This window comes from Chiloscyllium plagiosum, chromosome 3 (assembly GCF_004010195.1).
Source record: "Chiloscyllium plagiosum isolate BGI_BamShark_2017 chromosome 3, ASM401019v2, whole genome shotgun sequence".
In the NCBI taxonomy this organism is placed as follows: domain Eukaryota; kingdom Metazoa; phylum Chordata; class Chondrichthyes; order Orectolobiformes; family Hemiscylliidae; genus Chiloscyllium; species Chiloscyllium plagiosum.
Genome location: NC_057712.1, coordinates 117,366,662 through 117,392,790, shown reverse-complemented (window position 1 = coordinate 117,392,790; position 26,129 = coordinate 117,366,662). Strand labels below are relative to the sequence as shown.

The following is a 26,129-nucleotide window of genomic DNA, read 5'->3' as shown; positions in this document are numbered from 1 at the left end:
AGGTGCAATCTGTCCTTCTTGTACAGGTCACTTCTACCCCAAAAGAGATTCCAATGATCCAAAAATGTGAATCCTTCTCCCATACACCAGCTCCTCAGCCATGCATTCATCTACTCTATCCTCCTATTCCTGCCCTCACTAGCTCGTAGCACTGTGAGTAATCCAGATATTACTACCCTTGAGGATCTCCTTTTTAAATTTCTGCCTAACTTTCTGTAATCTCCCTTCAGAGTCTCAACCTTTTCCCTACCAATGTCGTTGGTTCCAATGTAGACAATGACCTCCTGCTGGCCCCTCTCCCCCGTGAGAACATCCTGCACCCTCTCTGAGACATTCTTGATCCTCGCACCAGGGAAACAACACACCATTCTTCTTTTTCTCTGCGAGCCACAGAAATGTCTGTCTGTACCTCTGACTACAGAATCCCCTAATACAATTGATCTCTTGGAAGCCGACGTAGCCCTCATTGCATTAGAGCCAGTCTCAATACCAGAAACTTGGCTGTTCGTGCTACGTTCCCTGAGAATCCATCACCCCTTACATTTTCCAAATCAGCATACTCTTGCCAGAGTATTCCTAGCTTCTGACCTGCTCTTTCAACCAATGTCTTTGCATGGAGAGTCCAGTTGCGTTTCTAATCAATGGCAACCCCTAGCATGTTGATAGTCAGGGATTCAGTGATGGCAACACCATTGACTGTCAAGGGTTGGTGGTTAGATTGTCTCTCATTAGAGATGGTCGTTGCTTGGCATCTGGGTGGCCACCTGTCAGCCCAAGCTTGGGCATTGTCCAGATTTTGTTGCATTTGAACATGGATGACTTCAGTATCTGAAGAGTTGGAATGGTGCTGAACATTGTGTAATCATCAGTGAAATTTCTCAATTCTGATCTTATGATGGAACAGCTGAAGATTGTTGAGCCTAGGGAACTCCTGCAGAGATGTCCTGGGGTTGAGATGATTGACCTACAATAACCACAATCATGTACCAGGTATGAATCTAACCAGTGGCAAGTTTGCCCCTTGATGCCCATTGCTTCCAGTTTCAAGATGGCTCCTTGATGCTGGACAAAATCAAATACAGTCTTGCTGTCCAGGGCTGTCACTCTCACCTCAGCTCTGGAATTCAGCTCTTTTGTCCATGTTTGAACTAAAGCTGTAATGAGATCAAAAACTGAGTGGCTCTGGTGGAACGCAAACTGGGTGTCACTAAGCAAGTTATTTTACCGATTTTGGTGAAGATTTGTAGCTCAAGGTGACGATAAATATGTAAGTTAGGTCGCTGAGCTGCAAGGTTTGCTTTCAGATATTTTGTCACCATACTAGGTAACATCTTCAGTGCGAGTCTCCGGTGAAGTGCTGGTGGTATGTCCCGCCTCTCTATTTATAGGTCTTGGTTTCTGAAGGTGGGTGATATAATTTCTATTTTTTTTCAGGGAAGGTTTATTGATGGAGTTCTGGTTAGAATGCCATGCCTCTAAGAATTCTTGTGCATGTCTTTGTTTCGCCTGTCCTAGGATGTGTGTGTTGTCCTAGTCAAAGTGGCATCCTTCTTTGTCTGTATGTATGGAAACGAGTGATAGTGGGTCATGTCTTTTGGTGGGTAGTTGGTGTTCGTGTATACTAGTGGCAAGTTTCCTGCTTGTTTGTCCAATATAGTGTATTTTACAGTTCTTGCATGGTATCTTGTAAATGACGTTAGTTTTGATGGTTATATCTAATTGACCCTTTCAGTTCATTAGTCGCTGTTTAAGTGTGTTGGTAGGTTTGTGTGCGACCATGATGTCAAGGGGTCGGAGTAGTCTAGAAGTCATTTCTGATATATCTTTGATGTAAGGTAATGTGGCTATAGTTTTTGGTTGCATTGTGTCTGCTTGTTTGGTTATTTTCCACTTATGAATTCACATTTTCAGCAATTTGCTGTTTGAAATTTGTCCTATTTGAAGGGTGAATTGTACATGCAGTCACCCTCATTCAGGACAGGAATTGTCATTCAAGCAATTCCTGCTCCATTCTGATGTTACAAGGAGGTGAACGATTCTCCATAAGTGAAAACTTGCACATAATTACATAGCACAATGGGTATTCAATTACCAAACTATTGGCAAAAATATCAGCATAACATTTAATAAAATCAATCTGTAATGCAATGATATACACATCTTGATTTTTATAAAACAGCACAGTACACACACTCAATTCTCTAGAATTAATGCCAAATGAATCTGCCAATTACAGAAATAGACATATTTTATGTCTTGAATGTTCCAAATTATTCTCCAAATGTCACTTTGTTACAGATAAAGACATGAAAAACAAGCATTTTAAAAATAAATAAGATTTATTCTTAAGAATAGATGCAATAACTAAGGATTTGCAATCTTCTCAATGAGTTAGTCTCAAGAGAAATATTCGAGTTCTAAAGTTATTTGTCAATAACTTTAAGTCAGCGTTTCCCAGTTGTCAACTCTTCTGCCAATGTTTTTTTTCTCTACTTAATCCGATGAGTGCAATCATGATTTTGGACATGAGTTGAATGGCTAATTAATCTGATTATCATGCCATAGGCTATGGAAGGATCATTGACCATTATGTCTAATTTAAATTGGCTGTCATTCTCCAAAACGTACTTTGGAATCATTTAATAGTCATTGGAATCACTGGGTCAGCAAGGGTGCTTTCACTTTAATGTCCCATCAAAACACAGTGCTTGTCTCACCGTGTACCGCTCCCCAGTGCTGCCATGAGCTGTCTGATGTGGGGTTTGAATGAGTACAGTTTGCCTGGATCTGATGGGGACAGTCTTCTGGGAAGAACAGAGTCCTAGAGATGTTCGGCACGGAAACAGATCCTTCAGTCCAAATGCTGACCAGATATCCTAACCCAATCTAGTCCCATTTGCCAGCACCCAGCCCATATCCTTCCTTATTCATATAGCCATCCAGATGTTGTTTAAATGTTGCATTTGTACCAGCCTCAACCAGTTCCTCTGGCAGCTCATTTCATACAAGCACCAACCTCTGTATGAAAAAATTGCCCCTTAAGTCTCTTTTATATCTTTCACCTCTCACCCTAAACCTATATTCTCTAGTTCTTGATTCCCCCACCCCAAGGAAAAGACTTATTTACCCTATCCATGCCCCTCATGATTTTAAAAACCTCTATAAGGTATCCCTTAGCCTCCTATGCTCCAGGGAAAAGAGCCCAAGCCTATTCAACCTCTCCCTATAGCTCAAATCCTCCAACCCAAGCAACATCCTTGTAAATCTTTTCTGAACCCTTTCAGGTTTCACAACATCCTTCCAATAGGAAGGAGACCAGAATTGCACGCAACATTCCAAATGTGGCCCAACCAACATCCTGGACTGCCGCAACATGATCTCCCAACTCCTGTAATCAATACTCTGACCAATAAAGGAAAGCATACCAAACACCTTCTTCACTAGCCTATCTGCCTGCAACTCCACTTTCAAGGTGCTATGAACCTGCACTCCAAGGTCTCATTGTTCAGCAACTCTCCCCCCCCCCACCAGACCCCCTTCAATGTTGGTGTCATCAGCAAACTTACTAACTGTACCTCTTATGCTCACACCCAAATCATTTATGTAAATGACGAAAAGTAGTGGACCCAGCACCGATCCTTGTGGCACTCCACTGGTCACAGGCCTCCAGTCTAAAAAACAACCCTCCACCACAACCCTCTGTCTTCTATCTTTGAGCCAGTTCTGTGTCCAAATGGCTAGTTCTCATTGAATTCCATGAGATCTAATCTTGCGAAACAGTCTCCCATGTGGAACCTTATTGAACATCTTACTGAAGTCCATATAGATCACATCTACTGCTCTCCCCTCACCAACTCTCTTTGTTATTTCTTCAAAAGACTCAATCAGATTTGTGAGACATTATTTCACATGCACAAAGCCATGTTGACTATCCCTAATCAGTCCTTGCCTTTCTTAATATGTGCAATTCCTGTCCCTCAGGATTCCCTCCAACAACTTGCCCACCACCAACATCAGAGCTGAAAATGTGTTGCTGGAAAAGCGCAGCAGGTCAGGCAGCATCCAGGGAACAGGAGAATCGACGTTTCGGGCATAAGCCCTTCTTCAGGAAGCCCTTCACCAACATCAGGCTCACTGGTCTATAGCTCCCTGGCTTGTCCTTACCATCTTTCATAAACAGTGGAACCACATTAGCCAACTTCCAGTCTTCCGGCACCTCACCTATGACTATTGATGATACAAATATCTCAGCAAGGGGCCCAGAAATCACTTCCCTAGCTTCCCACACAGTTCTAGAGTACACCTGATCAGGTCCTGGGGATTTATCCACTTTCATGCGTTTCAAGACATCCACCACCTCATCCTCTGTAATATGGTCTTTTTTCAAGATGTCACCATCTATTTCCCTACATTCTATGTCTTCCATGTCCTTCTCCCAAAGAAACTCTGATGCAAAATACTCATTTAGGATCTCCCCCATCTCCTGTGACTCCACACAAAGGCTGCTTTGCTGATCTTTGAGGGGTTGAAAATGTGTTGCTGGAAAAGCGCAGCAGGTCAGGCAGCATCCAGGGAACAGGAGAATCGACGTTTCGGGCATAAGCCCTTCTTCAGGATCTTTGAGGGGCCATATTCCCTCCCTAGTTACCCTTTTGTCCTTAATGTATTTGCAAAAACCCTATGGACTCTCCTTAACCCTACTTGCCAAGAGTTAATTAAAAGTTTTCTCTGTATTCATCATCCAATTAAATGATGGTGGTGTTTTCCTAAGGTGGAAGTGCTGGACATAGTGAAGTCTGGCAGTCCGCAACATGAGACCCCTGGCAGAGCTGCACTGATGGTCCTACGGGGAAGAGGCATTGCCACTATCAATATTGGACACGAGGTTCACTCTATTACAGCCATTGGAGGCATCTACCTCCACTGTGTCAAAATTCAGGAGACAAAAGAGAAGTATGAGCAGACAGTGGCTTTACTATTTGCTGATGTTGAACTCTCCATCAGCCTCAGAAGTAACAAGCTCTGACATCCTGTTATGAGACCGGATCCACACCATTGGTCTGTACTCCACTGAAGAATCTAAATGCATCCAGAAATAGGAGCCAATTACCATTTGAAGTGCCCAGATTGGAAACTCTCTGCTGCCCCCAACAGCCTGCCTCCAGAAAGATCTGCTGGGAATGGGAATACATCAGGAAATTGAGTCAAGGTGTTCCAAATTTCCATGAACTTCCCCATTCTCCTGCCAGAAAGCTACACCACTGGGGATTATTAGATTCCACTCATTGCATCTCATCTATACTTGTAGGTGTAATTAGGCTGATGGAATCGACTTTCTTGTTATCTCAATCACAAAGTGTTATATCGATGCAGTTAGCTATGTGGTAGGTGAGAGGTATGTAAAGGATAATCTGATTGTGAAGATATAGAGAAAAACCACTAAATACCATTACCTTGCTGAACAGGGGTTTCAGCATATATTTTATCTGACAATTAAATGGCATGTGTCATTTCTACACATGTAAACAACCCTAAACAAATTAGGCTTAAAAAAAATGTGAATTTGTTGCTTGCAATAAAAATACACATGACTATGTCTGAGTTAGGAAGAAAGAAAGAAAATCACAAATACTTTCTAAAATCCTCACCGTTTTCAAAGAACTGCATGGCATTCCATCACAATATCTTACTGTTCTTTAAATATTTCCCTGACTTCTGGCTTCACATTTGTGTCAAGTGACGGCAATTGGCTTTCAAGGGAAGCAATTAACATCTCACCTATCTGTTGGAATGCTGACAAGATCCCCTCCCCAATCCCTGTCACATCTTTTTAAAGGAACATAGAACGTTACAGTGCAGTACAGGCCCTTCAGTCCTCGATGTTGCGCCACCTGTGGAACCAATCTGAAGCCCATCTAACCTACACTATTCCATTCTCGTCCATATGCCAATCCAATGACCATTTAAATGCCCTTAAAGTTGGTGAGTCTACTACTGCTACAGGCAGTCTGTTCCATGCCCCTACTACTCTGAGTAAAGAAATTACCTCTGACACCTGTCCTATATCTATCATCCCTCAATTTAAAGCTATGTCCCCTTGTGCTAGCCATTGCCATCCGAGGAAAAATGCTCTCACTGTCCAACCTATCTAGCCCTCTGATTATCTTATATGTCTCAATTAAGTTATCTCTCAACCTTCTTCTCTCTAATGAAAACAGCCTCAAGTCCCTGGGCATTTCCTCCATACCAGGCAATGTCCTAGTGAATCTCCTCTGAACCCTTTCCAAAGCTTCCACACCCTTCATATAATGAGGTGACCAGAACTGTATGCAATACTCCAAATGCAGCTGCACCAGAGTTTTGTACCGTTGCAACATGATCTCATGGTTCTGAAGCTCAATCTCTCTACTAATAAAAGCTAACACACCATATGCCTTCTAAATAACCCTACCAAGGTGGGTGGCAACTTTCAAGGATCTATGTACCTAGACACCGGGATCTCTCTGCTCATCTATACTACCAAGAACCTTATCATTAGCCTAGTACCCTGCATTCCTGTTAATCCTTCTAAAGGCCACAAAAGGCCAGCCAAGTTAAGTGCCTCTCAGGAGTTTAACGAGACCACAAGGGGCATTCCCTGGGATTACGGGCCCTGGAATCAGAAATCACATCCAGCAAGAGCTACCAGTCAATCATCACCAGCAAGGCAGTGGTTTACAGATGACAGGACACAGAAAATAGTTTGGTTACAGATAGCTTGGCACAGACCCAATGGGCCAAAGGGCCTCTTTTGTGCTGTAAGGCTCTAAACAGTCATCTGTGGTGAAACACTTTGGGATGTTTTTAAGAGAGAATAAAAAAGACTTGTATTCATGTAACATGCTCCAAAGCACTGCACAGCCAGTGAAGTGTAGTCTCTGTTGCAGGAAATGAGGGAGCTGGCTGGTGTATTAGTTAGGTCTCACTAACAGCAGCTTGGTAATGACCAGGTTATTTTTGTGCAAAGTTCACCTAGACACAAATATTGACCATGACACTAGGGACAACTCCTCTGTGACACTTCAAAATAGTGCCATAGGATCTTCATCATCCACCCGAGAAACGAGAAGGGATCGTAGCAACATTCGTCACTCAATAGTGACATGCATTAAAGGCGTTAGCAATGCCACACTTCCTGTTAAATGACTCAGCACGTTTTGTGAGGCAGAGTGCACTCCACGTGGACTGGTAGCATAAACCCAATTTGAGGACTGCACCCAGGAAAAGATAAATTGGCTTCAGCAGAGGTGCACAGGAAATCCGCAACTGTGAAACTGGGAGTTATTGTGTTACATTATGTGGGTAAGAGTGCTATTTGTGTTTAATTATGTGGACAATCTGCATAGAATAGGCTGCATTCCTTTAGAGGTTAAAGAATGATCTAATTGAGTTAAAGGATATGGTAGGGTAGATAAGGCACATTACGTCCTCTTGGGGAGTTCAAATAGAATCATAGAATTCCTAGTGTGGAAGCAGGCCATTCGGCTCCTTGAGTCCACAATAACTCTCTGGAGTGCATCTCACCCAAACCCATTCTCTACCCTATCTCTGTAATCCTGCATTTCCCATGGTTAATCCACTTTACCTATAGATTCCTGATCATTATGGACAATTTAGCACAGCCAATCCACCTAACCTGCACAGCATTAGGCTGTGAGTGTAAACCAAAGCACCCAAAGAAATCCAATGCAGAGATAGGGAGAACGTGCAAGTTCAACCCAGATAGTTGCCCGAGGGTGGAATCGAACCCGGATCCATGGTACTGTATGGCAGCAGTGCTAAGCACTGAGTTACTGTGCCACCAATCAAACATAACGTTCAAATTAGAGGTAGGCCATTCAGAAGTGATATGAGGAAGCAGAGTAGTGGAGGTCTGGAATTCACTCTTCTGAACTAACATTGAGACTGGGGAGCAACTGAACATTTCCAAACTAAAATAGCAAGTTTTTAAAAAGAAAGTTTAGACCCAAGATAAGCAAACAACAATACCTCCCAAACCCGGAACCTCCACCACCTTGAAAGACATGGGCACCAGGTTCTTGTGGACACCTAGGTCTCGCTCTCAATCAAGCACCATCCTGACTTGGAAAGATATTATTGTTCCTTCATTGCTGCTAGGTCAAAATCCTCAAACTTCCTCACAACAATCGTGATACACCACAGGTTGCCACAATTCAAGGAGGCAACTCATCAACACCTTCTCATGTTCAACTTTGGACAACAAATACTGGCCTTGCCTGGGACACTTGTAATAAGATGTAGATCATCAATGATCTAATTGATGGCAAAATAGCTTGGGAGATTAAATGGTAAACACATTTTCTTAAGTGACAAACATGAAATAGTGATGCACCAGATGATTCAAAGTGCGATGATCTACTATTGAGTATAAGTCAAAAGTGTGGTGTTGGGAAAGCACAGCATATCAGGCAGCATCCGAGCAGCAGAAGAATTGATGTTTCGGGCATACGCCCTTCATTAGATCACCATTCCTGATGAAGGGCTAATGCCCGAAATGTCGATTCTCCTGCTCCTTGGATGCTGCCTGACCTGCTGTGCTTTTCCAGCACCACAATCTCGACTCTGATCTCCAGCATCTGCACTCCTCACTTTCTTCTACTACAGAATATAATATAATTGATTATATTGGTGACCATGGACATAACCCCACATGCAGTCCAATTACCACATTTCGAACATACACTCCAGCTGCAATCACTGATTTAGTGCAGAACATGGAGATATATTCCAGGAGGTTTCATTGGCCAAAAACTTCACAAATGTAAGTATGAAGTGAAGTTTATCCTCTGAAGGAAATATATAACACAGAAACCTTTATTTGCTTTAAATGAACTGGCTGAAAATATTTCAAAAAGATGCCACCTGCTGGACTTTTTCAAACATGGCACGGAGCTTTGTTTAGAAGTTTAAAGAAAAACTTCAGATTTGCGAAACTTCAAAGGCGTAAGTAGCATTAGTGAATAATTCTTTTAGATTTTTTAGTTATATGTATATATACAGAAGAACTTTATATTGTCAAATCACCTGTCTGGCAGGCAATCATGGTTCTTTCTGTAGTGACTTTATAAAGTATTGATCTACCTCCTGATCGATATGCAAAATCACCTGAACTTGACAATAATTTACAATTTCACTTAGGGATTTCACAATGTAGCTCATTTGGACAATAGGAAAGTGCCTTCTGGTGCAACACTGATGTTCTTCTAGGACTGAAGTGGAGGTGTAGTGTTGGAATAAAGTGGATTAAAGTTAAGAAAGATTTGTTATCTTGGGCCTTCCACAACCTTAGAATATCCCAAAGCATTTAAAGTCAATGGAATATGTTTGAACTGGAGTAACTTTTGTTATATCCATAACAGTCAATTTCTCCATGTCAAGCTCCCACAAATAGCAATGTAATAATGATCAGAAGTTCAATTTTATATATAGGTTGAGGGATAAATATTGTTCAGGACACAGTGGAGGAGACCCTTTGCTTTGTAAAATATTTAACCTGACACTCATTAGAAAGAGTTTGGTGCTGGAACTGCATGTTCAAGATGGCAAACCTTTAATGTTCCAGAAAAACCGTAGAACTGCAGATGCTGGAAATGACAAAAAGAAACAATTTTCTGGAAAATAATCAGCAGGTCTGGTAGCATCTGCAGAGGGAGTTAACATTACCTCAATTCTTTAAAAGAATGGACCTGAAATGTTAACACTGCTTTCTCTCCACAGATGCTACCACACCTGCAAAGTTTTTCCAGCAATTTCAGTTTTTGTTTCGGTGTTCCAACTTTAACATCCCTTCCCATGATCACTACCAAAAAAAGCAAAATCTCTTATTTACCTCCACTTAAGGTAAATTTCTTCAGATGTCCTGAGGATGTGACAAGGTGCCATATAAATTATAAAGCTCTTGAAAACACTTAATAAATATTATCCAATTTTTTCAAGAATAATGAATCTGTAAATGACACAACAAAGACTCTAGGTTTTTGTTCGAAATGCTGCCTTTAACACATGTTATATACAAGCACAATAGTTGTCCTCACTGGGTATGCAGTAGCAATCTTTCTGCTTCATCAGACCGTACATGTTATTTTGAACTGAAACGTTATTTTCAGCATATTGCTTTGATCTGCCAACATCCCATTCATCTGTACTGGAAAGCATTGTTATTTTATTCCAATTAATCAGGTGTAAACTAATGACTGCTTCTGATAATTTCTCCAACACATCCAGCCTCAGTTCAACCAATATGAATGCCTACAGTGGAGCCAAATAAATGCAAAATGGGTCGTTAAATGTTTGGAAACTACTACAGCATTCAAGCTATATTAATGTTTGAATGATAACAATGTTCCATCAATGAGACTCATCGCAGGTTGCACCTGAAAAGTAATTCCACAGAGTACTATGAAATCTGCCTGCACAGGCAACATGTCATATTCAATACTGTTCTTAAAAACAAGGCTATATAATTAGGTGTGAGAAATTGTGAATTTAGCCCTCCACACAGCCTGTGTAGACATGTGACCGACTGCCTTCTACTCTGGCCGAGTGACCAATTGCCCTCGAATTTGGTCAAGTGACTAACTGCTCTCCAATCTGGTCAAGTGAGCAAGTGATCCTCCACTCTGGCTGAGTGAGGGATTGAACGATTAACCTCGACTCTGGCTGAGTGAGGGAGTCAACGATTACCCTTGACTCTGGCTGAGTGAGGGATTGAACGATTACCCTCGACTCTGGCTGAGTGAGGGAGTGACCGATTACCCTCCACTCAGGCAGAGGGAGTGACCGATTACCCTCCACACAGGCAAAGGGAGTGAGTGACCGATTGCCCTCGCTATCTTAGTTGCTCTTTCAATGCTGCCAATCAGTATTAATACGTACACAGTGTGGGGAAGTGAAGATGTCGGGGAAGTGAAGATTTCGAGATGTCACTTGAAATAATATTCCCCTAGATAATACACAAAAAACACTGATGTCAGTGATGACTGCAGTTTACCCACACCTGCACCGTCTGCAATAAAATCCTACCGCACAGGGGAACATTATCAGCATATCATGCCTTTGTCAGTTCTGTGAAAGCATTCTCCAAATAATTCCATTCCCCATAGACCCATTGATTGTACTTCAACTACTTATCCAATTCCCCTTGGAAAGTTATTACTGAATCTTCTTAAACAAGCATTTCAGATAGTGACCCTAAAATCTCACTGTGAAATTTTACTTCCTCATTTTGCCTCTGGTTTCTTTGTCAATTACCTTACATCCACATCCTCAAGTTACAGATCCTTTGCCACTGCAGTCAGGTCCTTGAGAAATCCTTCAGTATTCCAAACACAATTAAACCTTCTCTTGCCAGCTTCAAGTGCCAATTTCTCTTGTCTTTCCATGTTATTTAAGCTTTTCATCCTTCTTCATTCCTTTGAAACTCCACTGAATACAATTATAGCCCTGAACATCTCAAAGTGACACCCAGAACTGTACACAGTACATGGGGTCAAACTAAAGTTTTATAAAATCTCAGCATAACTTCTTTGTTTAAATATGCTATTCTCTCTATAAAGCCAAGGGTTCTTTCCGTATAATTTTAAGATTTCTCAACTTATCCTGACATCTTCAGATTGAAATACAAGCCTAGATCTTGCCACTCTTGTCCTCTCTTTAAAATTGCATCCTTTAGTTTATATAGTTTACCCTCATTCTTCAAACCCAAATGCTCCATCTCACATTTCTTTGCATCAAGTTTAATTTGTCCATGCCAAAGTGGTTTGGCTTTTGAGTCAGTTTGTTTCACAAGACTGACAACAGATACAGGTTTAACTAAAAAAAGGCTTCTAATTTACATAGTGCATTGCATGACCTCAGTGCGTCTAGAATGATGTACTTTTGAAGTGTAGTCACTATTTTAATGCAGGCAATGTAGCAGTCAATTTGCACACTGCAAGGTATCAGGAACAGCAAAGACGTGATGGCCAGACAATCTGTTTCTCGGGTGATCACTTTGCACAATATCTCCGTTCATACTGCAGGCATGATTCTGAACTTACAATTGCTGATCATTTCAATTCTCCACCTGTTTCCTATGTCGACCTTCCTATCCATGGTCTGTTAGATTTCCAGTTAAGCTCCTCACAAGCAAAAGGAAAAGCACTTTCCAGAAGACATTTGATAAAGTGCCACATCAAGAGTTATTGCAGAAATTAAAAGTTCACAATGTAGGGGATAAAGTTTTGCATGGATTGAAGTCTGGCTTGTTAATAGGAAGCAGACAGTAGGAATAAGTGGGTCTTTTTCAGGCTGGTACAATGTCATGAGTGCTGTGCCACAGGAGTTGATGCAAGGGCCTCAATTCTTTACAATTTATATAAGTGATTTAGATGAAGATACCAAAGATATGGTCGTTAAATTTTCTGACGACACAACGATAAGTAAGAGAGCGAGTTGTGAAGTGGAGATAAGGAGGCTACAAAAAATGTAGATAGGTTAAGTGAGTGGGCAAAGATCTGGCCAATGACGCATAATGTGGGAAAGTGTGAAATTGTCCATTTTAGCAGAAAGAGTAAATAAGAAGCATATTACCTAAATGGTGAGAGAATGCAGAGAGATCTGGGTGTCCTAGTGCATGGATCACAGAAGGTTAATATGCAGGTAAAACAAATAATCAGAAAATCTATTGCAAGGGGAATTGAATGCAAATGTAGGGAAGCTATGCTTCAATTATTCAAGGCAATGGTCAAACTGTATCTGGTGTACTGTATATGGTACTGATCACCTTACTTACAAAAGGTATTAATGCATTGGAAGCGGTTCAGAGAATATTTACTCAATTAATACTAGAATGGGTGGACTGCCTTATTGAGGAAAAGCTAGACAAAAGGGAACCAGTAGATATGTTGTATTTGGACTTCCAGAAGGCATGCCACAAAATGTTAAGTCATTAGATAAGGGCCAAGGTATTGGAGTTAGTATATTACCATGGATAGAGCATTGGCCCATGGACAGGAAACAGTGAGATATATTTTTTTTTCCTCAGGTTGGTGACCTATAACCAATGGTTACAGTGCACTAAACAATTATTTACAATATATTAGAAATGACTTGGAGGAAGAAACTTGAATGTACCTTAACCAAATCTGAAGATGACCCCCACAAAAATTAAAAGGCAGGTTGTGAAAGGGATAAAACAGTTTTCAGAGAGATATTGATAGATTAAATAAATACGTGGGCAACAAGTTGGCAAATGGAGTATAATGTGGGAAAATATGGAGTTGCTTATTTTGGAAGGAAGAACAAAAGAAGTGGATTATTTCAATAGGGAAAAACTGCAGAAAGCTGCAACTCAAAGGGACTTGGGACACTTATAACTGAGACACAGAAAGCTAGCACACTGGTGCAGCAGGCAATAAGGAAGTCTAATGGAATCAGGATTATCCAGGAGTGTTAGTCTTCCTGATTGAATTTGGAGCATATCTGAAGAAAATTTCCAGGGTAATGTACAACTGTATCAAAACTTTGAATTCCAGAAACTTTGAATAAATTACATTGCTGTCACATAATCCATAAGTACAGATTTTAATATTGTACATGATAATATATAGCTACACATATGATCTCCCCTTGACAAAGCTCTGCTAACAATCTTTGATTAATCCTTGTCCCTTGAAGTGGAGATTAATTCAGATAATTTCCCTGCCACTGATGTTAGATTCATTGGCCTATAGTTTTCTGGTTTATTCCTTCCTGATTAACAATACCACATTAGCTGCACTCCAGTCCTCTGCTACTTTTCCTGTGTTGAGAAAAATCTTCACAACTGCCCCAGCAATCTCCTCTATTGCCTTCCACAGCAGCCTGTGATAAACCTTATCGGGACTTGGGGATTTATTCTTCGTCTCAATGCTAATTAGTTCAGGTACATCACAGTCCCTTTCCCCAATTTCTAGGTCGACATGAACCTTCTCTATAGTTAAGCATAGACGCAAAGTGCTCTTTAAAACGTCACCACCATTTCTGACCACTTTGCTCTCTAATGGGTCAAACTCTTTTCCTGGTTATCCTAACGTACTGACAAAGTGCCTTTGGATTTTACTGCTTTTGAAAATGTGACCACAAAACTGATTCTTACTATTGGGTATTTGTAACTAAAGGTAAAAGGAACTGGTGTTGTCTCTTTGATTTAACTAGCTTTCAACATGATGGAAGCTTTGACATAAAAAAATTCAGAGAAATGAAGAGATTAAATTATAGGGGCTACAAATTTAAATGCAAGAAAGAAAGAACTCAGATTTTGGCTCAAAACATACTAGGTTCGTGAAGCAAGTAAAAATACGTAAGATAAAACAGAAATTGCTGAAGAAGCTCGGCAGGTCTGGCAGCATCTGTGAGAAGAAAGCAAAGTTAGAAGAATCAGAATAGTCACTGAGTTCTGAGGAAGAGTCACCAGACCCAAAACATTAACTTTGATTTCTCTCCACTGATGCTGAGAGACCTGCTGAGATTCACCAGCAATTTCTGCTTTTGTTTCAGATCTCCTGCATCTTCGGTTCTTTGTTTTATGAGAAGATGTAACATGTGCTTGCTGGAGACAGTATTCACAATCTGATGTGTGAAATTACTTTAATTCACCTTGTTCGGGCACACCTGCAGGACAGGTGGGACATGAACTTAGACCTTCCAGTGCAAGAGTACCTCTACGTCACTGACATATCCTTGTTGTGGGAGAGCGCTATCCGCTAGACTAACCTCTCTGCCAGCCAAGTTGTTCCAGGATACAGATATGACACTGACACCTGCTTAACAATGTGGACCTTGGCCCATAAACATATTCTACTCACATGACAAAGCTAATCGGGAGAAGGGTACAATGACAGAATGCAGGAGATATTAATAGATATTTTCCTCTCTTCTGTGACTCAGAACAACATGATTTGATTAAGCAGACAATACAGGAAGAGACTTTATGGGTTGGATTTTATTCAGACTGCGCACAATTAATGAGCCTCTGGGTAGAAGGGTGGTTACCCGTGAACTTGCTGATGAAATGCCATGGGGCAGGAACAGAGCTGAGCAGTATTAACTGGAATGAGTGGCAGTACGGGGGAGGGGGGGGGGGTAGGGGTCGCTGATTTATAAACACCCAAGTTACAAACGCTCATACTTATAGATGCAATTCCAGAGAGGGGTGTAGCTCTAAAGATCCGACATTCAAATATTTCTTGGACTTAAGACTGGCTATTTCTTAATGTCCTGCACTTTGTTCCAACTTGCGTACAAATCAACTTGCAAACAGATTGAAGAACAGAAGCCTGAAAACTGCCCCATAACTGAACAGTGGGCCGCCTTCAAAGTAGATGATTCAGGTACAGATGAGGTAAATTCCCTCTCATGGAAAAAGGTAGGTCAAAGAAATCCAGTGTTTCCTGGATGACAACAGAGGTAGAAATTAACATTAGAAAGAAAAGCTATGCTTTTGACTGGTATAAGGCAGAAAATACAACTGAGAATCACCAGGATTACAGAAGTGTCGGTTGGATGGGGGGGGGGGGGGGGACAGAAAGCAAAGAAGAGAAGCAAAGAAGAACACTGAAAAAAGACCAGCAGCTAACATAAAGGGAAACCCCAAGTCTTCCACAGGCAAAAAACAGTAAGAGAGTGTTTAGTGGTGCAACAGGGCTGATCAGAGACTAAAAGGGGGATTTATAGATGGAAACGGGGGCATGGCTGAGGTGTTCAATGATATTTATAAAAGAGGACAATGTTGCCCATGCCCCATGGTGATAGAGAAGGAAAGCCTATCATTGGAAGGGATCAAAATTAATAAGGAAGTAGTCTTGGATAGACTGTTGACAATTAAAGTTGACAAAGCCCCAGAACCAGATGAGTTGCATCCAAGGATTTCAACGGAAGTGAGAGTGGAAATTATGGGAGCAATGGCCATAATCTTTCATCTTCCCTGGACCCAGGAGAAATACCAGAATACTGGAAAATGACAGATATTATAGCTTTGTTCAAGAAAGTTTATAAACTTAAGGCTGGGGAGGTGCAATGGCTCAGTGGTTAGCACTGTTGCCTCATAGCACCAAGGATCTGGGTTCAATTTCAGCCTTGAGCAACTGGCTGTGTGGAGTTTGCACACTCTCCCCATGTCTGCATGGGTTTCTTCCGGATGCTCTGGTTTCCTCCCACAGTCCAAAGATGTGTAGGTTAGGTGGGGATTGGCCATGCAAAATTGCCCAGAGTGTCCAGGGATGTGCAGACTAGGTAGCCTAACCATGGTAAATGCAGGGTTACAGGGATAGGGTGGGTCTGGGTGGGATGCTCTTCAGTGGATCAGTGTGGACTTGATGGGCTAAGTGGCCTACTTCCACACTGTAGGAATTTTATGATAATCCCAGCAATTACAGACCAGTTAGCTTAACTTCGATAGCAGGAAACGTCCAGAAAAATATTAATCAGGATGGAATTAGTAGTCATATGGGTTAATTAGAATGAATCTGCACAGGTTTCTAAAGTGGAAATTGTGTTTGACTAATTTGGATTTTAAAGAGATAACTGAAAGGCTCAATGAAGTTAACGTTGTTAAGATAATATACATGAACTTTCAGAAGGCATTTGACACAGTGCCACACAATAGACATGTGAGAGAGGTCATGGCATAAAAGATACAGTGTGAACATGGATGCAAAATTGGTAGAGTGATAGGAAACAGAGAGGGAAGGGAGAGCAGGTTGGACAATGCCTGTAGATTGTTATTTGACTTCTATTCCTACAGCCAGTTCCAGAGCAGGCAGAGCAGATGCCCTTGTGCAGGTGATTAATAAAGGCCTTTAAAAGTTGCAGTCCACCTGCATGCAAATGTGTCTGGACTGAACGTGTCCAGGTAACGCAGTCAGTTTCATACAATCAAAAAAGTACAAGAATTGTAATGTCTGCAGGCAACTGAGAGTTTAGATCAATGAACAAAAGACTTGGCGAATCAAACTCCATTAGAGAGTGACTTTTATTCTGAACATGCATAACCAGCTCGGCCCATTTGAAATGGTAGCAGAGGGCTTCTGGCTGAAACCAACACCAAATCAAGCGAGACACAAAAATGAGATCCTTGGACCACCATGGTTCAAACGTAGCAGTTTCTGAATTTAACAGCTAGTTACGAGCTAATTATATATACAAGCAGTTGGTACCAGTTCATCAAGGTAGAAGGTAAGATATGGAAACATTTTCCTATTTGTGAGGCAGAACCAAAAGTAGAGATTTACCAGAATATCAGCAGCAGGAATGAGGCACTTAAACTTTGCAGCTAGATTAAAGAAACTGAAGTTGTTCTTGGAGGAGAGGAGGTTAAATGAGATTCAAATAATACTCCAAATAATTAGTGGCCTTTGGTTGAATGAGTGGGAAGAAACTGCACTAGCAATTGGGTACACAGATTTAAATGCATTGACAAAAGGGCCAGAAGGATGCTGAGGAGAATAGTTAATACACTGCATGAAGTGTGATGTAAGCAGCTTCAATGGAAACTATCAAATGGGAATTATTTCCAGGGCTAATGCAAAAGAATCATATTGGAAACTGGTAGGCTAGGACAAATATACTGTGTGATTCCATGGAAAACGCTCGAATGAATACTTTACACTTAAAAATGCACGAAGCGATGGAATATGTTGGTTTGTGACCACAAGAAGATTCAATTTTGACTCATCATCAAAAGAGTTCATGTATCCCAGAGACATGGAGAAACTGAATACATTTCACTCTCGGCTGAGCCTACCCACTCAGACCGCATTACTCAACATAGGCATCAGGATACTTGAGAATAAGTCATCTGCCCACTTTATGGTCTCATGGCCTTTTGGTTCAAAGTGTGCTAAAGACAGTGAGAAGGGTAAGAACATAAGAACTATAAACAGGAGTTGGCAACTCAGCCCCTTGAGCCTGCTTCACCATTTAATACAATCATGGCTGATCACATCTCAGACTCATCTCCACTTTCTTGCTGCTTCCATAACTCTTTAACTCGTTACTAATTAAAACTCTACCTCCTCCTTAAATTTATTCAGTCTACCGTGTTGCCGAACAAAGAGATCCAGTGGTGCAGGTGCATAGTTCTTTGAAAGTGAAATCACAGGTAGACAGGATGGTGAAGGAGACATTTGGCACACTTGCCTTCATTGGTCAGAACATTGAGTATAAGTGTTGGGATGTTATGGCTGTACAGGACATTGGTGAGGTCACTTTTAGAATTTGATGTTCAGTTCTGGTTTCCCTGCTACAGAAAAGATATGGTTAAACGTGAAAGGGTCCAGAAAGGATTTACAAGCATGTTGCTGGGGTTGGAGGACTTGAGCTGGAGGGCGAAGCTGGGGCTTTACTCCCTGGAGTATTGGAAGGTGAGGGGTGACCTTATAGAGGTTTACAAAATCATGAGGGGCATGGCTAGGTGAATAGCTAAGGTCTTTTTCCCAGGGTAGTGGAGTTAAAAACTAGAGGTCATAGGTTGAAGGTGAGAGGGGAAAGATTTAAAAGGGCCCTGAGGGCTAACATTTTCACACAGGGGGTGTGACTCTGGAATGAGCTGCCAGAGGAGGTGATGGAGGCTGGTACAATTACAACATTTAAAAAGCATCTGGATGAGTACATGAATAAGAAGGGTTTAGGGGGATAGGGGACAAGTGCTGGCAAATGGGACCAGATCAGTTTCGGATATCTGGTCAGTACAGACGAGTTGGACTGTAGGGTCTGTTTGTATGCTGTATATCTCTATGACCCACACTCTGGGGTAGTGAATTCCACAGATTCATGGCCCTTTGTGAGAAAGATCTCAGTTCTAAACCTGCTACTCCTTATCATAAAACTATGACCTCGCATTTTAAACTGCCCCACCAAGGGAAAACATCAACTCTACAACCACTTTGTCAATCCTCTTTAGCATCTTAAAAACTTTAATCACACACCATCTCATCCTTCTAAACTCTTGCAAGTATAGACCTAAACTGCTCAATTCTCCTCATAAAACATTAAACTCTGTAATTAATTCAATGAACCTTCTCAAAGCTGCCTCGAATGCAATTATATCTCTTGTCAGGGTAAGGATCCTAAAACTGCATGCAGTACTCCAGATGCCCTGCATGTTTGTCTAAACACTTTCTTCATTATATACTCCAATGCTTTAGCAACAAATGCCAAAATCCTTATTGCCTGTTGTAATTGCATACTAACTTTCTGTGACTCTTGCATGAGAACACCCAGATCCCTATGCAGCAAAGCATTTTAAATTTCTCTAAGTAGGTAGGATGCCTTTTCATTCTTCAGGCCAAAACGGATAACCTCACACGGTTAAACTCCACATGCCAAATTTTGGCCCAACTGCACTGGAGGAAATTCAGAGAAGGTTCATTACATTAATTTCAGAGTTGAAAGGCTTGTTTTATGAGGAGAATTGAGTAGTTTAGGTCTATACTTGCAAGAGATCACAAGGATGAGCGTGGATGTAATTGACTCATATAAATAATACACCATTATTTTGTTCTCCCTTCCAAAATGAACAACTTCATATTTTCCTACAATATACTCCATTTGTCAACTTTTCGTCCACTTCCTTAACCGACCAATATCTCTCTGTAAACTGTTTGTATCTTGCAACCTGCTTTTCAATCTATTTTTGTGTCATCTGCAAATTTGGCTGCAGTATATTTGCTTCCTTCCTCCGAGTCATTAATATACAAATGTCAGCATTTGATTTTGTTGACAAGAAACCTAGTAGATTGTGAGAAGTCATCAAATTCTATCTTTTGTTTTCAGTCTCTTAGGCAACAGTGTGTTTGTGTTTCTTTGCCCCTTTTTAAATAAAATCTTCACTGCAGACACTGTTGTGTTTTTGAGTTGAGCAAGTGTGTCTGTATTTAGTATTATTTATAATTACACACTAATCCTCAGATGTTAACCAGTGTTTGCCAATTGCTTTATGAATAAGATTTGTGTTAAAATAAAGAGATTATTTGAGGTCATTGCAGAGCCTGGTAAAATGCTCTTTTATTCTGGATAGTAACAGTAAAGGGAATTGATTGGCCACTTTGGTGTTTGAATTGACACTTTTATACTAATGGGTTGACTGGTAGCGTAGTGGAGCTTGATTATCAGCACGTTCCTTCCATCACAATCATAAAATCTGTTGTACGGACAATATTGGAAGCTATAAAGGTGTTAAAGCAGCGCACTCAGTAAAGTTCAAGGTAATCACACAGAATCAACATAGTTTTGTGAAAAGGAAATCATATGTAACTAACTTATTTGAATTCTTTGAAAAAGTAACTTGTGCTGTGGATAGAGGGGAACCAATTAATGCACTGTACTTGGATTTCCAGAAGGTACTTAATAAGGAGCTACATCAAAGGTTATTTATAAAAGTAAAGGGTCATTGACATGTTAATTGACATGAATAGCAGATTGACTTGCTGACAGGAAACAGTGAGTAGGATCTTCTTTCGCATTGGTAAGAGCTAATGAGTGGTGTACCAGTGAACTGCTGCGCTTCAAACTTCTTACAATTCATCTGAAATACATAGATGAATGGAACTTAGGTATGGTGGATAAATTTGCTGATGAATAGGTAGAAACAGGTAGAAAATAACACGTAGAAGAATAAATTGTAAAGAGGTCAGAAAGGAATATAAATAGTTTAAGTTAATGAGCAAATATATGGCAAATGGAGCATAATGTGAGAAAATGCAAAACTGTCATTTTGGCAGGAAGAATTAAAGAATAATATCATCAAAATGGCGAGAAATTGCCATGCTCTGAAATGCAGAAGGATCTGGGTGTTTTAGTACATAAATTGCAAAAGTTTTCTCTATAGGTAGAGCAAGTAATTTGGCAAGCATGTAGAATGTTATAATTTCCTGGGTGGATAATTGATTACAAAAGGAGAGAGGTTAAGCTTCAATTATATTGTGTGCCAGCAAGACTACATCTGGAGTACAGTGTACAGTACCATCTCCTTATTTAAGGGAGGATGAAAATGCATTGGAAGCAGTTCACAGAAGATGAACATTTGGTATGGGAAGGGTATCTTATTAGGAAAAGTTGTACAGGCTTGACTCGTATCTGCAGGAATTAAGAGAGAAAGAGATAACTTGATTGAAACATACAAGATCCTGAGGGGTCTTCACAGGTGAGATAAGACATCACTACAAGAGTTTCTCAGTATAGTGTCCGAGGTCCAATGTTCAGTTGCTTCATCAAAGACTCTCCTTCTATTACAAGGTCAGGTGCAGGGATGTTCACTGGCAATTGCACAATGTTCACCACTGTTTGTAGCATTACATCTAGGCTTGGGCATTTGTAAGGCAATGATCATTTCCAACAAGAGAGAAAAAACACATCTCTTCTTGACATTCAATAGCATTGCCATCACTGAAACCCCACAGTAAGTACCTTCAGGTTAACAGTGACCAAACATTGAACTTAGCCAGCCATATAAATGCTGTCGCTACAACAGCAGGTCAAAGTTTGGCACTTTTATGGTCTTCAATTCACATCCCAATTCCCCAAAGCCTGTCCATCATCTACAAACAACAAGTCACACGAGTGATGGAATCCAAGTGGATGGGTGCAGCTCCAAAAACGCTCAAGTAGTTTGACATTAAACAGGTCAAAATAGTCTGCTTGGCTTCCCATCTACCACCAACGCAAAGTGTTAGCAGTGAGTATGATCTACAAGATCCACTGCAGTAACTCAGCAAGGCTCCTCTGACAGCATCTTTTAAGCTCAGGACCTGTACCACCCTGAAGGACATGAGAGGCAGATGCACGAGAACACCACCAAGTGGTGCAAGTTATTTTACAAAACATCTCACCATCCTGACATGAGAACATATCACTGTTCCTTCATCACTGCTAGTCAAAATCCTGGGACTCCCTCCTTAACAGCATTGTGTTCCTTACACCCATGAACTACCCCATTCAAGAACAAAGGTCACCATCACCTTTTCCAGGGTAATTGGGGATGGTCAATAAATGCTGGCCCAGCCTGTGACACCAATGTCCCACAAATGAATAAACAAAGAGGATGTATCCTTTGGTGGGGAAAGCTAGCATGAAGAGTCATCATTTAAAAATAAAAGGATGACCATTTAAAGAGTGAAGAACTTTTCTCTCAGCATGTTGCGCCTGTACAGGCCATTGGTTAGGCCACTGTTGGAATATTGCGTGCAATTCTGGTCTCCTTCCTATCAGAAAGATGTTGTGAAACTTGAAAGGGTTCAGAAAGAATTTAGAAGGATGTTGCCAGGATTGGGGATTTGAGCTACAGGGAGAGGTTGAATAGGCTGGGGCTGATTTCCCTGGGGCATCCGAGGCTGAGGGGTGACCTTATAGAGGTTTATAAAATCATGAGAGGCATGGATAGGATAAATAGGCAAAGTCTTTTCCCTGGTGTAGGGGAGTCCAGAACTAGAGGGCATAGGTTTAGGGTGAGAGGGGAAAGATATAAAAGAAACCTATGGGGCAACTTTTTCACGCAGAGGGTGGTACGTGTATGGAATGAGCTGCCAGAGGAAGTGGTGGAGGCTGATACAACTGCAACATTTAAAAGGGTATGTGAATAGGAAGGATTTGGAGGGATTTGGGTCGGGTGCTGGCAGGTGGGACTAGATTGGGTTAGGATATCTGGTCGGCATGGTCGAGTTAAACTGAAGGGTCTGTTTCTGTGCTGTACATCTCTGTGACTCTATGACTCATGAGTCTTTGGAACTCACCTTTTCAAAAGTCTGTAGCAGCAGAATCTTTGAATATTGTTGAATCAAAAATGGATTGGTTCTGTTTTGATTTGACTTGATTTAATTTATTATTGTTACATGCTCCAAGATACAGTGAAAAGTATTGTTTTATGTGCTAACCAGATAAATAATACTCTATATAAGTACATCAGGATTATAGAACCGAATACAGAATATAGTGTCACAGCGACAGAGAAGGTGCAGAGAAAGGTCAACTCAATTATTTGAGCGGTCGGTTCAAAGTCTGGTAACAGCAGGGAAGAAGCTGTTCTTGAAACTGTCGTTTCGTGTTTTCAAAATTTGGTATCTTCTGCCCGATGCAAAAGGGTGGAAGAGATTACAACCGGGGTGAGTGGGGTCTTTGATTATGTTGGCTGCTTTCCCGAGGCACTGGGAAATGTAGGTGGAGTCAAAGGAAGGCAGGCTGTTTTTTCTGATGGGCTGCATTCACAACTTTCTGTAATTTCGTGCAGGTTGTGGGCAGAGCAGTTGTCATATCAAGCCATTATGCATCCAATGAGGTTACTTTCTATGGAGCATTGGTAAAAATTGCTAAGAATCATCGTGGACAGTGGCACTGGTGTACTTTATTGACTGTCGCATCGATGTGGATGGATCAGGATAGATTGTTGCTGATATCTACTCTGAGGAGCTTGAAGCTCTTGACCACCTCCACCTCAGCATCATTAATTGAGAGAGGGGCATGTCCACCCCTCCATTTCCTGAAGTCAATGACCAGCGCCTTCATTTTGATGACACTGAGGGATACACCATGCCACTTAGATGTCTATCTCTTTCCTGTATTCTGTCTCATCATTGTTTGACATCCAATCCACTGCAGTGGTGTCATCCGCAAATCTGAGCAATGGAGTGAAAGGTTCTCAGGGCAAAGGAGTGATGTGGATTGGACTTAAAATCAGATCAAGCAAGATCTGATCAAATGGCAGAAAAGGTTTGCCTGGCCAAACGGTCTACTCCTAATCAAATGTTCATATTATCATATGTGACTATGTTAACATTAGTAGGGGATGATGGGAGTACACAAAAGTGGTTAACATCTGCAGGAATTTGTGTGATCGACTTAACTTTTACTGCAGGTACCCTCAGGATGGTGTCCACACGTGAAAAGGGGTCTTCATCAGCATGTTAATGTTTCTCCTGCAGAGAAACGCTTTCCACATTGTTTTTGAACATATTGCTTTTGATTTGCATACACACAAAGACAACAGGAAATGAAACAAGTTTCCTACCTGCTTGTAAAAGTCAGAGCGAGTGAGGCAGCGAGGTGCGGCATCAGACGAAGGTACTGGGTCTGGTGCTCAATGATTTTCACCTCTTCTTTGTCTTTAGGTCCAAATTGCCTCCGGCTAATTTTAAAAACAAAGGGGACAGGAGCAAAAGATTAACAAAACATTACAGCAAGCTTGTCCAGTAGCTCAATGACTTGCTATATATAAATGTCTGCATATAATGACTTAATAAGTTACAGTCAGAACAGAGATCTGGCCGTGTCAAATTTAATTCGCTAATGTTCCTGTAAAGTATCTTGGGTATATCTTACTACATAAAAAGCGTCACATAAATGTAAGCAGGAGTTGTTGTTGAGAGGATTGGATAATTTCTCTGTCAATCGCAATACTGAGATTAATTTTACGCACTCAATTAGTACTGTAACTATTCTCCACTCACTGCACTTTGATGGAGAGATAATCTTGCTGTTATTGGGGCTTTGCAGTCATTCCAATCAAAAGTTCGGAGACTGCTTTTAAAATCATACATTCCTCGAACTCATTGGCCAACAAAAGATCAATATTCAGTCAAGGAAACAATTATATCGTTGAACAGAGACCAATAACTTTAGAGAGGAAAAGGAAAACTAAAGATCGTGAGATCATGGATATCTGAATAAATACTGAAAAGGAAGAAGATCTATCAATTTCTGTAAAAACAAATCAAAAAGTTTATCAAGGATGTACTCTTGCATATTCTGTTTTATAAGAGTTCCAAACTGTTAGCAACAGAACAGTGACACAGTGATAATTTTGTAAAGCCCATGTAAAGATGGGAAATGGTCTCTTTCGACTAATTCTAAACCAGAAATGGTTTATTTTATTGAGAGCAAGCTTGCTAATTAGTACCAATTAGAGAAATTAATTTGTGTAACATTTTTTAAGCAATTCACCGATCAACATTTATTACCCATTGCTAACCATCTTTGAGAAGGTGGTTCTCTGCAGTCCATTTGGTGTAGATGCACCCACAGTGCTGTTAGGAAAGGAGTTCCAGAATTTTGATCCAGTGACACTGAGGAAACGACATTATATTTCCAGGTCAGGATGGTGCATGGCTTGGAGGGGAACATGCAGGTGGTGATGTTCTCAAGAATTTGCTGCCCTTGTCCTTCCAAATGGAAATGGTCATGGGTTTGGAAGATGGTGCCTAGGGAGCCTTGGTGAATTTCTGCAGCATATCTTGTAGATTGGTATACACTGCTGCTGCCAAGCGTCAATGGTGGAGGGAGTGGATGCTTATGGATGTGGTGCTAAGCAGGCTACTTAATCCTGGATGGTGTCAAGCTTCTCAAGTATTGTTGGAGCTGCACTCATCCAGGCAAATGGGGAGTATTCCATCACACTGCTGGCTTGTGACTTGTGATTTGTGGGGAGGCTTTGAAGAGTCAAAGGTGGGTTACTTATTTTGAGATTCCTGGCCTTTGACCTGCTCTTGTAGTCACAGTATTTAAGTGGATAGTCCAGTTCAGATTCTCATTAATTGCTGATGTTGGTAGTGGAGAATTATGTGATATTGATGCTGTTGAACATCAAGGGGTGATTGTTAGATTCTCATTCTTGTTGGAGATGGTCATGACCTGACGCCTGTGTTGTGTGAATACTTCTTGCTAATTGTCTTACTTGCATATTGTCCAAGCCTTGCTGCATTTGGATATGGACTGCTTCAGTTCCTGTGGAATTGTGAATGACATTGCAGGGTGAACCAGTGAACATCCCCACTTTAACCTTATGATGGTGCAAGGTCATTGATGAAGTAGCTGAAAATGATTGGGTCAAGGACACTACCCTGTGGAACTCTGCAGAGATGTCTTGGAGCTGAGATGACTGACTTCTAACAACCACAACCATTCCCTTTTTGCCAGGTTTCCATCGAATTCCCATTGACTCCAGCTTTGCCTGGGCTCCTTGATGCAATGTTGAAAGAAAATTAAAGAACTTGCACCAGCAGCACATTATACATAGTAGCAACTGACACAAAAATACTGAAACAACTGACCAGATGTTCTATTTT

General features: G+C 41.0%; 1 protein-coding gene across 1 annotated transcript in view; it reads right to left on the bottom strand.

Annotated features, from left to right (window-relative positions):
• Positions 1-26,129, bottom strand: part of acoxl (acyl-CoA oxidase-like) — a 390,645-nt gene that overhangs the window by 210,488 nt on the left and 154,028 nt on the right. Inside the window, exon 11 of the mRNA XM_043687180.1 lies at positions 24,077-24,193. Within this exon, the coding sequence (XP_043543115.1) occupies positions 24,077-24,193 (117 nt within the window). The remainder of the gene's footprint in view (positions 1-24,076; positions 24,194-26,129) is intronic.